The sequence below is a fragment of the Lipotes vexillifer genome, unplaced genomic scaffold, assembly GCF_000442215.2.
Source record: "Lipotes vexillifer unplaced genomic scaffold, Lipotes_vexillifer_v1.1 scaffold661, whole genome shotgun sequence".
NCBI classification, from domain to species: Eukaryota; Metazoa; Chordata; class Mammalia; order Artiodactyla; family Lipotidae; genus Lipotes; species Lipotes vexillifer.
This window is the reverse complement of record NW_006796183.1, coordinates 407,814-423,371: the sequence shown is the minus strand read 5'-3', so window position 1 is coordinate 423,371 and position 15,558 is coordinate 407,814. Positions and strand designations below refer to the sequence as shown.

The following is a 15,558-nucleotide window of genomic DNA, read 5'->3' as shown; positions in this document are numbered from 1 at the left end:
GACCCCACCACCCGCCCCGGAGGCTGGAGAGGGGCCAGAGCCCTGCCCAGCCCACCCACCCACCAGGCTCTGGCAAGACTGGCAGCACGCGGGCGCGGGGCAGCCCAGGGGGCAGGACCTCCCCTCCAACAGACCAGCCCCTCATTTCCCTCAACCCACTCACCCCCACGGGTGGGCACCTCTCTTCCAACAGCCCTGCCAAGCCCTCACCTCTCTTCACCAGGCGGACTTTTGGGGAGCACAAACCCTGCGCTAACATTTGCCTCCCCGCTCCCTTCCCCACACTCACTCCTGCTAACTTCTCCAGGCTTTCTTGACTCTTTCAAAAAAAAAAGTAGCACCTGCCCCAGGCCAAGCACCGTGCAGGACACAGCTCAGGCCCCGTGGCCGCATCACCCCCCAAGGCCTGTGGGTACCCCCTTGCCTTCGTGCGTGCCCTGCCCCTCTTGTGCGCCCTACTCTCAAGCCTGCGGGAGCCTGCTCTGCGTCCCGCAACCCGTGGGCCACAGTGACCAGTCAGGTCCCCAGGCAGGCAGGCAAAATCAGGTGACTTGACCATTCGCCCAGTACAGACCCAGAGCTAGTGTTCGGGGAGGGTCTGAACAGAACTTCTGAAGACCACATGTCCGGAGGGGCTTTTTGCCCCACCAGGATGTGGGCCCACCTCCCCTCCCCTAGCACATGGAGGTCGTGGGCTGCACAGGTCTTTGGGCAGCAGCCCCCAGGGGCATGCCCTGGACTCCCGCAGGTAGCTGAGCCCATGCAAAGTGGGAGGGAGTGGCCTAAGAAAGGAAACAAGTGGGCTGGCCTGGGCGGGGGTTGGGGTGGGGCCCCCCCCACCTCCCAGGGTCCAGCCAAACTGAGCCACCTATTTTGTGCCTTCCCTGCAGAGCACACATACATGCAGCAGCAAGGGGTGAGGCAGGGGAGGGAGGCGGGTTTCCCAGGCCCTGAACAGTCTGATGAGCTGGGGACTCATTAATGCTGGCTCCTGTGACCACTCCTGGCATCCCCGGGAGGGAAGCCCGCTCAGAGACAACCCTCGTTTCCCAGGGGACACACTGGGAGCCCCAGGTCATGGCCTAGGATGGAGGGAGCACATACTAAGTGCCAGGTGCCTTGAACACGTGACCTCAGTTAACCTTTCCAGGTAGAAGTGATTATCCTCATTGTGCAATAGGAAAACAGGCCCTGAGAGAGAAAGCAACCTGCCGGAAGTTCCATGGAGGGCAGAGTCTAGCTGGGCCACCAGGTCCTGCCTCCCCAAGGATGAGGAGGAGGGCACCGCAGAACCGGGTGCAGCACCCTGCCATGTTCCAGCTCCCCAGGCTGGGTGGCGGCGGTGATACAACAGATACATCCTCAGCTACTTAGGCCTCTGCCCCTACCTATACTCCTAGCCATCAGGCATCCTGCTCTGGGCTCCTATGATTCCAAGTACCTGGACTGTGCTAAGCTGTGTGGGGACAAAAGGGAGATGGTCCTCATCACGGTCCTCCCATGGGCTCCAGGGAGAAGCCCAGGCTCGTTCCTGCTTCTCCCCCCTAATCTCATCTCATCAGGCAATGGCCCCCATTAGCAAACGCCCACTCAACCTTCAGGGCTCCTGTTTTCTAGGAAGCCCCCTACACCTCCCCCCGCAACGATGCTTAGGTCACTACCTCTGTGTCAGCACCACTCCAGCACAGTGGACGCTGTAGGAACCCACACTGCGGGCTCCGAAGGCAGGCCTGTGTGGATTCTTCCCACAGAGCACCTGACATGCACACAGCGGATCAGCAGAAACCTCTTCCTGCTCGGGACCACTTCTGGCTCCACGAGCTTCCCTCGTGAGAAGCCACGAGCCCCAGCTGGGGGAGCCGCCGAGCCCCACGTGCCCAGGTCCCCATCAGAGCTGACTCGGCATTGATAACGGGGCCTCTGGGCTAACCCTTGGCAGCTGCTTCTCTGCCCCCCCTTCCCTGCACTCCCCTCAGAGGCCAGGGCCCCCATTCATTTGTCTCGTTAAGAGGCCTATAGAAACACATTTGTCCGCTCTGCGCTCCACTGCTCCAGTCGTCAATTCTCTGGGGCGCCTGCCCTACCTTTTGCAGCAGCTCTGTCCACGTTGACTACTCGCCCCAGCTAGCCATCTCCCAGGCCCAGCCCAAGCCTGGCCATGACGCGGGGGACAGATCCAAACATATGTGCAGTGTTCCTGGGGTCAGGTCATCACAGCCCCCAGCCCACGCCCCTCTCCCGTGGCTCTCTGCCTGGGAACAGAGCCCAACTCACCTATTTCGGCATCTCCAGCTGGTTCCTACCTTCAAGACCCTGGTCTTTGGTCCTTAAGGGACCAGCATGGAGGTTCTTGGCCTCTGCTCTAAAAATTGTTCCGCCCTGCCCCCTGAGTCCTACTAGGGGTTCAGGCCTGACTCCACCCCTACACTCACTCATCTACCACACTCCAGGCCCTGAACTGGACAATGGTCTGACCCCTCAGGACTCACAGTCCAATGGGACAGACAGACCTGAAGCAGTCACAGGTGCCCACGGGAGCAGCACATGACCCAGGCTCCTAGAGGAGGTGATGGCTCCAGGTGAGTGGGAACTCATCAGGTGAAGGGGATGGGGAAGAGGGTTCCTATCAGAGGAAACAGAAGGAACAGAGGCCTGGGAGCATGGAAGCAACCGAGAAGTCAGCACGGTGGGGGCGTGGGGTGGGGCAGGTGAAGGATGAGGTTGGCAGAGGCTTAAAGATGGAGGGCCTGGACCCCAAGGCTTGATCCTAAAGGCGACAGGGGAAGAGAGCGAGGGATTTTAAAATGAGGGGCGACGTGATCAGGCTTTCATTTTGCAATATGACTCCTACCATGGAACAGAGACTGGACGGTGAGGACAGAGACTGGAGACAGGGAAGCCACTTGGAGGTTGCTGCTGCAAAAGCCCCAGCAAGAGCCGAGCATGGCTTGGGTAAGGGCAGCAGAGATAGAGGTGGATGCATTCCAAAGATATTCAGAAGGGAGAAACAGCGGCACTTGGTGATGGATTAGATGTGAGTATGAGAGAGGGAGGAGGCTGGGAGGAGGCCCAGGTTTCTGACTTGGGTGGCTGGGTGGGTGGGAAAGCCATTCACCAAGAGAGAGAACACAGAAAGACGGGCAGGTCTGGGAGGATGAGGGTGAGGGTACAGGTTCCAGCATGTTAGGTCTGAGTAGGAGGGAAGACAGTTATGCTCCCAGGATGTATTGTCTCCAAAAGCCCAGCCGGGTGGTCCTCCCTCTGCTCTCAAGCTCCCATTTGAAGGCCCTAAGAGCGTCCAGAGTGAGGGTGGGGGAGCAAGGCCAGGACTTCAGTGTCCGAGGGCTGGCTCTCACAAGCCTTCGCCTCTGTGCCATTGTCACCTACCCAGTGACTTCCACCCCAGCCTGCCCCTGCAGGCTCAAGCTCTCTCCCAGCAGCCCCAACCGGGCTGGAGATCACCCGCACCCCCTAACCCCTCCCTGTTCCTGCTAGCCCAGCCCTCTCGTCACCCGCACCTCAAGGCTCCCATTACCACTCACCCCGCCCCCCGGGAGGAATGCCCTCTCCTTCTCCTTGCTCTACTGGCCCCACCCAACCTGGAGGACAAAGGGCGGGGCGCTCCAGTCCCACCTCCTCCAGGACCTAGTCCTGAATAATTAATGAGCCATTAGAAGAAAGGGTTTGGGTGGGGTGAGAGCTCTGCTCCCAGACACAGGGAGAGGGGGGCGGGGGAACTCTATGGCCTGCTGACCCCTGCGCTGACCCCCAGGTTGGCCCTTTGCCACCTCTGGGCTCCGGACAGGATGGGAAACAGCTCTGTTCCCCAGGGACCTTGGCTCCGACCTCGACCCTCCCCCTCAGTGTACAGATTGGCTAAATCTGCCCTGTGCCCCGCCTCCCACCGGTAACCAAGCAGTGGTAACCATGGCAACGGGGCGGGCTGCGGCCAGTCTTGTAGTGCCAGGCAGGGGGAAGGGCGGCAGGAAAGGGACCAAAGTTCGTAGTTGGATCTGGGCAGGGGACAATCCCATCTCCCCCCATACACAGAGAGGGGCGCTGGAGCCCAGCTTCCTGTGGCCAAGTGCAATCTTCCCCCATTCTCAGGGCTGAGGGCTGGGGGAGGGGGATGCCCCTCTGCCTTGAAGTGGGGAGGGGAAGGAAGTGCTCAGTGTCCACACACAGGTCTGGCCCAGGGGAAGGGCTCTGGTGGCTCGCCTTCCCATCTTTCCCTGGACCTGTGGACACCTCTGGCATCCCACTCACATGTCCATACGTGTTCCTGTGTGCAGCCCCCCATTCCCACACCATCACCCACAGGCCCCACACTGTACCTTCTGCACAGGTCCACAGCGGCGGACACAGTACACGCCTGAGCACATTACTAATGACCACACGAATCCTGGACATGTCTCACCTCCACCCCATAAACAGGGTCATACTCAGACACCCCCCACCCTGGAGCACCTTAAGAGACACGCGGGATTCCACAGGATGCTCCAAGGAAGAACGGGGCTGGAGTATTACTTGGAGGGGGGCGGTCTCCAAGTGGGGGGGGGGGTCTCTCTAGGACAGAAGGTCTGGAGGTGTATCTAGCCATCCTGTCTCTCCTAGTGGTTGGCCTCGTCCTCCTTCCAGAGTCCTGCTGGGAGGAATGCACCTTTCCATCTGGGAGATCCCATGCCTTGAGAGGTCAGACTTACTGTCGCCATGGGCACCCGCCACCAAACCAAGCATCACGAGTGCGGGCACGAGGGGCACCATCGTCCTCCCTGAGGCTGACTCAGGGGCCATCCAGGGCTCCAGCACCACAGCCAGCTACAGTTCAGGACAATCAACCTGTGACAGAGAGAAGGGCAGAGCCAATTAGCTGGTACCCACCAATGTCTTATTGCCCACATGCCACCTCCTGGCCCCCACTCACCACCAAGACCACCACTCATCATCGTTGATCACCCAGAGCCTAGTTCAACAGGTACCGCCCCCCTTGGACTGTGCAATGACCACCCAGACCTTCCGACCCCTGTGAAAACCCAGGCTCTTAATCGATCCCCTAGTGACTCCAAGGATAACCCACCAGTCACACTGTAGGGAGAGAGTACAAGAGGCCCCCAGGTCATTCTCTAAACCTGAGTAGGGGGGCAGGGACTACCGAGACAAGAGGATGTATAGGGATGTTCTGTTCCAGACCTAGAATTTCCAGCTTGCCTCCATAAGAGGACTGGGACAGGGAAACGGGGTCTGAGAGACACAGAGACACACAGGTGGAGACAGAGACCAAACAAAGCAAGACCGAGACGGAGTAGTTAGCAGACCCACAGAGGCCAGGGACTCCAGAGTCCCTGGGGTCTCCTGTTGCCGCTCCTCTCCCCAGCAGAGCCCGCATGCTGGGCACAAGCCTCAGAGCACAGCCTTGGTCATAGCAGACAAGATCCAGGTATCAGAGGCTTGGAGCCAAAGCCACAACCCGTCTGGGCTCGCCAGGACATGCTCTGGACAAGTTGCACCCGCCCCGCCTGGTTACCCTCATCCTACCCAATTCCCATGGCACCTTCCCACCACAGGAAACCACAGGGAGGCCCTAGTGGCTAGGACTGGGGGTGCTGGACCCTAAGGGTCGACCTCACACCTCCTCAGCCCTTGCCCCAGTGGCCCAGAGCATATCAAGGGGTGGGGTGCACTTGCTCACAACTGCCATCCAGGCTGAGCCAGGAACCTGGGCATGGGGAAGACCATTCGGGATTGCCTGAATGCCCCCAGGCCTTTGCGTACAGGGCTCCTCAGCCAGGTGTGCCCCCACCGCCCACTCCGCCCAGCACCAATGTGGAACCCTCAGCATGGCCACACCAGACGGTACACATACACTGCTATCACTCTCTAGCCCCGGTGGCGAGCTCCCAAGGGTCTCTCTCTCATGGCTCCCTTTTAGGGGGCTTCTGGGAATCTGTGCCAGTGCCCACCAGCTCGGCTTACACCTTGCTCTGGGCCAGGCGCTGGTGCACAAAGCCCCTCATTAATGCTCTCGAGACACAACAGGGCACAGAAGGGGAGTGAGTGACGGTGAACACACCTGGGGGCCCCGCAGTGGTACCTACGGATTCTGGTGGGAGAGTGGGGATCAGACCCAGGTGCCAGCTAACCCACAACGGTAAGAATATTTGCAAGGAGGTGACAGGGCTGGTGAATAGGAAGAGGCTGGGCTCAAAGATGGCTCTGCTCCTCCCTGGAAATTAGACCCTAGTCTCAAATGGGACAGTTGAAGGTCATAAGATCAGAGGGCAGGAGGTGAGCAAAGGTGCTGGGACAAAGCAGGTACAACTGTGAAGTGAGGTAGGGCCTGAACACAAAGGGGAAAGGGTGGGAGGTGTCCCTTGTCCCAAGATCTCACCGAAAGTCTGAGACAGGCTAAGCAACAAAAGCAAGCACACTGAAGCAGCATGGTGGGCATCCAGCCCTAGTTACACCATGCCTGGGCTTCCGCTCAGTGTGGCGAGACAAGGAGAGAGGAAGTCCCCAGCACCATGCCCCATACGGCCAACTTGGGAAGGAGGACATGCATCACTAAGGCCGTCTGTCTGGGCTTTGTCATCATGGCACTGTCGTGCAGCATTGCGACCAAAAATAGAATTCAACTTCCAGCAGACATCAGGTGGTGAACTGCCTGGCCAGGGTGTCATGGGGGTATGGCCCCTTGATACAACCATCCTGCAGCTCCTGGTACACATATCAGTGGTGTGTTACACCAAAGGACAGAGGCAGAGGGGACTAGTACAGACATCATAGGGTGCAACAATACAGTATTCACAGAGGTCTCACTCCCAGGTACAATCAGTCAGGGTGTGAACCCTCCTCCCAGTGCAGACATCATGGGGGCATAACCCTTAGGAACACACACCATGGGGGACACAGCTCCCTGGTATGGATGTAAAGGGGATGAAGCTACAGAGAAGAGACATTATGAAGGTACAACTGCACAGCACAATCATCATGGGGTGAAACTCCCCAGTACAATGATCATTAAGGTGTAATCCCCTGTAGCTGCCTTGGTACAGTAATCATGGCAGTGCAACTCCCAGGGAGAGGCATCACGGAAGTGTAGCAGTCCTGTCCAGACATCATGTGAGTGTAGACAGACATCATGGGGGTGCAGCTGCCCGATGGACGTTATAGGGGTACGTTATCATAGAGGAATAACCCTGTTATACACATCATGGGGTGTCACTCCCCAGTACAGCCATCAAGGGGGTGTTAATTCCAGAGCAGACATCATGTGGTACACTCTTGGATGAGATTCTGCCCACGGGTGTCAGAGAAACTGGGCTTGCCTCTGGTAACCCCACCCCCACTGTAACAAAAACAAGTGGCCATGACTTGGGGACCCCAGGGTCCTCCTGGGTATCTGGGTCTGGAGTGCCTAGGATACTGTTCAGATGCAGAAAGTAGGACAGACAGAGGTGAAGTTGAAAACAATGACATTCCCTCCCAGAGAGCTCTTCCCAGTGGTCCATGGACACGAGGACACCCAGAGAGACGGGGAGACGCGGGGACACACAGACATGGACACGTTCTCAGGGAACTACTCAGGCAATCACAGAGCTGTCTGAGCCAGGGGCTCTCCCTCACCAGCTCCTGGTGTGAGCAAGCTGCCTCCACCCCAGACTCTGGGCACACAGCGTGCCCCAGTGTCAGGCGGCGCAGGCCACTCCCAGCTCCAGGGCCCCGCATAGGAGGAGTCCTGGCTTCTGGGTCTGGCCTCCGTCTAGACGCTGGCCCTGCCCCCACCCCAGAGTGCTCAGGGTCACCTGTGGGGAGGTGGCGGGAGGGGAGCAGGGAGGTGGACCGACGCTAGCCTTGCTGGGGTAGCTAAGAACCTTCTGAATTCAGTGCAACAGCGTTAAGAGCAGAGCGTCCACTTCCGCCCACGGCTGGGTGAATCTGGGCTCTCAACAGCCGAGATGAAAACACGGCCTGAGCACTTGCACACTCAGCTCGTCTCTGAATTGCACTGCGGACCATCGGTTCTACCAACTGACACACTTGGGCAGGAAAACAATTCCATACTGAACGATATTGTACAATATCATCAAATGCCATTTTTCTACACTCAGAATAGTTTTAATATACCCTTTTTCTTTGCTACATCAGTGTAAAGCTGCCGACTGCCCTTTCTTGGGAAGAACTGTCCTTTATTCTGAAATTACGTCCTTGGTGTTAAAATGTCCTTTCTTGTAGGAAGTGATGGTGATAGCAGATACCAGTTTTGTTTTTTTTTATAATGTCCTTACTTGGCAAGATAAAAAATTTTGCCAACCCCATGCCTGGCCCCCAAGTACTTCTGGAAACTGTACTGGTTTGTGAAACTGAAGAGCCTGGGAATCACTGCTCTGAGGGAAAAGGAAGGAGCAGGCCCCACACTAAGCCACAGGATTCGAATACAAACATCACAGAAAGGCCTGTTACACAGAGACTAGGTCACTGCCATGCGGCCCACCCAACCACCCCTGCCAGCCTCAATGGGGGGCCCCCCAGGAGAGACCATGTGATGCCAAACATGCAGGGGGTGGTTCCCTGGCTGGAGAACATCTGGGATCATTCCGAGGCCTCCTCATGAATATGAAAACACAAATTGATTTGTTTCCCTTGGGCACGTGTTATTACTCACAAATATTAATTAGTCTCCAAATACCACCTGTTCCTACAGCCTCCTCCCTGCTTCCTCCCCAGGCCAGGATCCTGGCTCTCAGGAGGCTGGGGCCCCAAAATGGGCATCAGCAGTAGGAGGGGTATCCAGGGCCCCAAGGCACAGCCAGCGAAGGGGAGAGGCCAGTGCTTGGGGCAGAGGAGCGTGACAGCAGGCAGAGCCCCGAGCTGTTCATCTTCTAACCGGTGGGCAGCTAACCCTTTTGTCACGTCTCGGACACTTCACCACGTGGCACTGCAGCAGTGGCCGGGGAAGCGGAAACAGGCCTTGTTACACTTGGGAAGGGAAAACCAACATGTTTCCAACTCTCACCAAACCAACCACCAGATTACGATGGGAATCAATCAGTCTCAGCCGTGACCCCAGCTCCGGGAAGGGAGGCTGCCGGCAGCAGGCTGCCTTTGCTCCTCCAGCCAGTTGGCCAGAGTCTGTGAGCACAGCCAGGATCTGCCCACCCTTCCTCCCTCTTGAAGCTGGGACCTTACTTACCCTCTGGCAGCCCTCAGCTCTTCAGTCTCCCCTGCAAGAGGACGAGGAGCTTAGGAAGAGCATCCCAGAGTCTTGGGGGTGGGGCACAAGCTCCAGCAGAGGCTTAGCTCTGGGGGCAGAAGACCAAGGGAGCCAGCAGAGGCACCTTCCTACAGCTATAACCCCTAAGCCACAGCCGTCCAGCCTCCTTCCTCTGGAGAGTGGAGTCTCCCTTGGGTTAATGTTCACCAACATGGCTGCGTCTAGGCCTCTGCACCCACTGTTCTCTCTGTTGTAAAGAATGCCTTGTCCTGGCCTCAGCCACCTACTCACCCACCAGAACTCAGCTCCCGTGGCCTATCACTGTGAATCTTCCCTGCGTGGCCCTCCCCAGTTTCCCAGGTTTGTACAGCACAGTGAAGGCAGCAAGAAGTGGTGCAGACCAGTGCTTCTCAATCCAGGGTGATTTTGCCCTGCTATGGGACATTAGGCGATGTCTGGAGACATTTTTGATTGTCCGACGGGGATGGGGAAGTAGGTGCTACTGGCACAGTAGGAAGAAGTGAGAGATGCTGCTAGACGTCCTACAATAACGGGCCAGGCCCTACAACAAAGCATTATCTGGTCCAAAATGTCAACAATACTGAGGTTGAGAAACCCTGATGCAGACAGCAAGATCCTTTGCCCATGTCACCTAAGGCCTGCTGCCCTGGTCCCTGCCCCAGAACTCAGTCCCTATGGGTACCCTGGGCCCCAAAACCCCAGGTAGGCTTGACATATATTAGCTGTACCTAGGCCTCGGGATCTCACAGCACCTTCCCCTCCCCCTCCAAGTCAGTCCTGCCTCCAGAGCTGGGCCGTACAGCACACCCCACCCCTACCCCTTCAACAGGCCATCAGCAAGTGGCCTCCCCAGAGGACAGAGGGCTCCAATTTCAGGCACCTTTTATGGTGAGACTGGGCTCCCAGGAAGGTCAGACTCATCATCTGAGGATAGCCAGGTGAAAGGTATCTCCACACCCACCCCCCCCATCTGACCTTTCCAACCTGTGACACAGCCTTCCTGCCGCACCTCCTACATAGCCCCATAGCTCACCTCACCACGCACGGGGCCTGGCCCCCAGCAGATACCCAATACATGCTCATTTCCCTTCCACGCCCAGACCAGACCCATCTTCGCCAGCCATCATGCAGAACTGTCCAGTGGGCCCTACTGGGCCCTGAGCCAGATGGCAGGGTGATGAACAAGACAGTCACGGGCTCTGCCTTCAAGGAGCTTACAGAGGATGGCCCAACCAGAACGCATCCTCCCCAATCCCACTCCTTCTCCAGATCCCCATCTCCGTGACAGGCACCACCGTGATCAGCCACCCAAGCCAGCCAGGCCTCCTCAAATTCTCCCTTTTCCTCATCCCACGTATGTCACTGGTCAATACGTTTGAATCTGCCCTGGCTCCACCCCAACCACTGCCGTGTTAGGAAGACGTCATCAGCGCCCATGTCTTCGGTGGGCTTCCTGCCCCTGGTCACTCCCTTCCAGCCCATCCTGCAAACAAACCAAGGCCCCCTTTCAGCTTACAAAAATGCATATCTGATCAAGGCCCTCAGCTCTGTTTGCTGCTTTATCCCCCAGGAGACATGCAGATATTTTTCATGAATGAACAAACGAATGGGCAACGGGTAGATGAATGTGTGGATGTTGCTTCTCTGCTTAAGAACCCTCAGTGCCTTCATACCACCCTCAGGAGAGTCTACAGTCTTTAGCCTGACAACCAAGGCCCAGCACACTCTGACTCCAACCTAACTCCCCAACCTCATTCCCTGTAACTCCAACCCACACGTTCTGTGCTTCTAACAGAAAGAAAGAAGTGGACCTCAAAGAGACAAAGAAGGATGGGCCCAGATCTTGTGAGTACCTTGCTCATCCTACCACAACCTACAGTTGAATGGAACAGTCTTTTCTACAGAAACATGGTGAACGGGAAGCATAGAGATCCTGGTGTAAGTCCTAGAATGTTACCCGGAAGCCTATTTCACACCTTCAGCAGCTGACGAGCTGTATATCATTCCCCACCCACCTCCGTCACCCACTCTGGCCAGAAACCCGGGAGCCATCCTCGATACCTCCCCTCCCTCATGCCTCACATTCAACCCTTCACCATGTCCTGTCTACTTGGCTTCCCTAAATAACACTCAAATCCATCCTCTCCACCTCCATCACCGCCTTCCTGGTCCAGGCCTCCATCAGCTCTCTGCCGCACGCACACTGGATCATGTCACGCCCCTAGTGACAACCCTTCCACAGCGCTCCACCGGCCTAAGTCAAAATCCAAGCTTCGGGCTTCCCTGGTGGTGCAGTGGTTAAGAATCCACCTGCCACTGCACGGGACACAGGTTCAAGTGCTGGTCTGGGAAGATCCCACATGCCACGGAACAACTAAGCCTGTGTGCCGCACAACTAAAGCCTGCGCGCTGCACAACTACTGAAGCTTGCACGCCTAGAGCCCGGGCTCCTCACCAGGAGAAGCCACTGCAATGAGAAGCCTGCGCACCGCAACAAAGATGCAGCAACCAGAGAAAAGCCTGCGCACAGCAACGAAGACCCAACGCAGCCAAAAATAAATAAATAAAATAAAATAAATATATTTTAAAAAATTAAAAAAAAGAAATCCAATTTTCTCGGCCTGGTCCTCGGCACCCCTGCCCAGCCACAACTTGGGGGACGCTCACCAGGTCTCTGACTGCTCACGCCCGTCACTCTTGGACAACCAGCACTGAGGGCAGGGCACTGAGGCCTCTGCTCCTTCCTGGAAAGAGAGAAAAGGATAAGGAAACGTTAAGAATTTCATTACAGCAGAGCAGGTATTGACACAGAAAGACATTCAAAATTTGCTGTTTATGCAGGCGGAAGAAAAAGCAGGTTATGGAACTGTTCCTGCAGGACGAGCCCCATTTAGAAAAATGCCTATCTCTTCACTTCATTTACTCACTTCTTCCATACTCCTGAGCACCTACTATGTGCCAGGCTTTCTGCCAGGCACCCTGCATATAGCCGTGAACAACACAGACCAAGTCCCTGCCTCAGCAGAAAAACTTGTGTCCAAACTCCTCAGCACCACCCTCCAGCACAGCAGTTGGCGCCGCCCACCTCTGTAGCCCAGCCTGGCCACGCTCCCTCTCACCAGCCAGCCAGCCAGCCCACCCGAAAACTTCCTCTTCTGGTCCTCAAATGTGCCATCCTCTCGCAGTCTCTCAGCCTTGCCCGGGCCCTATGCCACTGCCTGGACCGCACTCCTCACCTCTTCTAGCCAGTGACCCCTCGGATCTCAGAGCCAACAGCATTTTCCAGGATGTCCTGGACTACACGCCTGGACCTTGCCTTGGAGTGGTGACCACGATATGATTTATTTATTTACACAACTGCCGAGTGGCCGCTGAGTCACAACCATAAGCTCAGTGCGTGCCGGCTCACCTCCGTGTCCCCAGCACCCAGCAGAGAGCCGGCACATAGTAGGTGCTCCATCAAGATATGCTGACTGAACAGATGAACGCGCGAATGAGCTCAGAGAAAACAGCCCAGCCTGGGAGGACCACGCCAGCACCCGTGCAGCCTTCAAAGAAGCTTCAGAAGCAATATTTATTTTTGACTCTCTGCTGCTCTATAATTTTTAAAATGAAGGTGTGCCACTGGACGCCTCCTCCGCTGGCACACACAGGGCGACAGAACCCGGCGCCTTCCTTCCAGGACAATTACTGAGCTCCCACCAGCGTGGGCCCCGTCCTGAGTGGGGGCAGGGGTCGGACAAGCCCACACCCTCTCACCTGGCACCTGGGAACCAGCCTCGCTTGAGACCGACCGCGTCTGCAACACAGGGGAGGTCCTCGTGCCTGAGCATGGCCAGGACAGGCCTGGCCAACCCACGACCACCCGCGCTGACCCTGCAGCCCACACCCTCTCCGGCCTCCATCACCCCTCCCCCCACAGCTCACAACCCAGGCCTCAGGATGGCCGCAGGCTTCCGTCTCCCAGCCCCCCAGCTTCTCTGCAAAGTTCCCTGTGGCCTCCCTGCTCCCAGCACACAGGCTGCCGGGCGGGTCTGGCCAGACAAACCAGCTTCCGTGTCCCAAACTCAAAGGCCCGTTTGTCCGGTGACGCCTGCCGGGGCCTCACAGGGCCAGATGTGAGGCTGTCAGCTCCACCGTTGCTCAGGGACCCTGGGGCAGAGGGGCAGAGTCTGAGGTAGAGAAGGGGGAGGGTCCCCCAAGCCAGTTGCCCTACTGCCACGCCTGAGGCCACACCAGGAGCACTGGGCTTGGCACCTGGACCCAAGCTGAGCAGGAGCCACACCTGGATAGGGGGATGTACCCCAGATGGCCTGGAGGTGGGTCAGAGAACAGACAAAACAGGCACAGAACCTTGCACCTGGAAAGACCCTATAGCACAAATAGGATTCTAGAAGAGGCAGAACAGCACCTGGAACCACCAGTGTCCCAAAATAACCTAGGAGGGCAATCAGAATCACCTGTCAGAGTCACCAGTAGCAGCTCCCAGAAGCACCCCAGACACAACAACAATCAGGGCTGCCGGGTGTGCCCAGGAGACCAACCAGAAAGCTACTCAGGAACGGCCTGACCGGTACCGGACCCAAGTTAGGAATCACTGCTTGGCACGCACAAAGGCCTCATAAGGGGTGAGGTTGGCAGCCATGACCAAGATCAGGTAAGCAGGCCTTGGCACCAAGCCGGAGCTGGCCCCTGGCAGGGCTCTCCGTCATTTGCCAAGCCTGGAACCTGGCCTGACAGCGGGACAAGGAGTAAGCTGAAATCTAGAGGAGCACAGATGCCCCTCTAGAGCAGCCCCCAGGAAGCCCTGGTAGCTGCACCAGAACAGTCCCCAGAAACAGCTAAAACACTGCCGAGGAGCCCAAACCATTGTTCTCAGATCTGGAGGTTGGGGACACAAAGTCTAGGTGCATCTGGACCTCAGAGGCAGACACCTCACTAGAGGGCCCAGGGCCCAGGGTGGGTAGGGGGGACAGGGGACCCAACACACCAAAGCTGCTCCTTCTCAGAATCCCCTTCCACACACTCCCAATGTGGGGTCTCTTCCCCAGGGCATCATCCTCTAGACTTCTCACACCAGCTCACCTGAAGGTCAAATACACCTGAGCAACACACACAGTCCCAGCGATGACATGAGGGCTGAGGGCTGGGCACTTAGGTTAGGTTAGCCAGCTAACCTAAGCTCAGAATTGCAGCTACTTTAGGTGAGCAGGTGCCCAAACCTTAACAATGTCTAGTTTTTAAAGCTGCTCCCACTGAGATTCTGATGGGGATGGGTTTGCACCTCGCCCTTTGAAGATTATTACAGTAACAAGTGCTAACACTGAGATGGCAGTGCTTATTAGATGCCAGGCCCTATTCTAAGAACTTTCTGCACATTAATTTCAATCCTCACAACAACCCTGTGAGACATGGAATTTTGTTATACCCATCTGACAAGTGGGAAAACTGATTTAGAGATGTTAAGCCGCGTGCTCAAGGTCACGCTGCTATTAAGCGGAGTTGAACCCAGCAGTTTGAAACTAGAGTCTGTGCTCCTCACCACTGAGGTTGTCTTCTCTTGAACACAGCTCTACACCCTCTCGTATAACTCTCCATCCTTCCTCTGGCACAGACCTCTCTCCCCAGCTCCAGATCCTCACACACAACCACCTCCTAAAAGTCCCCCACCCGACCCTCAAATGCTCCAAGCATCTCAAAAACAACATGTCCAACCCTGAGCTCATTATCTGTGCCCCAAATCTACCTCTCATCCTCAAGTCCCCGGCTCAGTGAAGGCCTCACCCACTCACTCCCAGGAACCTGGACCCCTTCCTCTTCCTCACCCCCACGTCCAGTAAATCATCCTGCCCTAATAAATGTGCCTTCTAAATGGCTCCATGCTACCAAGCCACAATTCTCTCTCACCTGACTTACTTATACCCTCCTCACTGGGTATCCTGTCTCCATTTACTTCCCGTAGCCACAGAATCCTTTTCCAGAAGCATGAATCTGATCATAGCACATTTCCCCCCCCCCCACACACACACCCTCAAGCTTTAATTCTTTGATATCTCCCTTTTGTGTTCTCACAGTAAAGTTACAGTAACTTAACAGGGCAATAGAGATCCTCTGTGATTTGACGTATCTCTGAACATGCCACTAGTGATAAGATCTCTGAGTGTTTAGTCATACTGTTTTTTTTCCTGCCTAGAGTGCCCTTTCTTCAATTGGAAAACTCCTATTCATCCCTCAAAACGCAATTCAGATAGCCCGTTTTCTTGGTCTTCTTTGAGACTCATCCCTCCTTGACCTCTGAACTCTCCCCTGCCTCGTGGTGAACTCCC

The 15,558-nt window shown here is 56.4% G+C and overlaps 1 protein-coding gene across 3 annotated transcripts in view; it reads right to left on the bottom strand.

Annotated features, from left to right (window-relative positions):
• The window catches only part of PTPRF (protein tyrosine phosphatase receptor type F), a 71,652-nt gene extending 66,819 nt beyond the window's left edge, over positions 1–4,833 (bottom strand). For 2 of the 3 annotated variants that reach the window (XM_007468244.1, XM_007468243.1), the window contains exon 1: positions 4,704–4,794. In XM_007468244.1, coding sequence (XP_007468306.1) covers positions 4,704–4,794 — 91 coding nt within the window. Of the gene's footprint in view, positions 1–4,703 lie in introns of all 3 variants that reach the window. The other variant, XM_007468245.1, reaches the window with a different exon arrangement.
• Between the last annotated feature and the right edge of the window lie 10,725 nt (positions 4,834–15,558).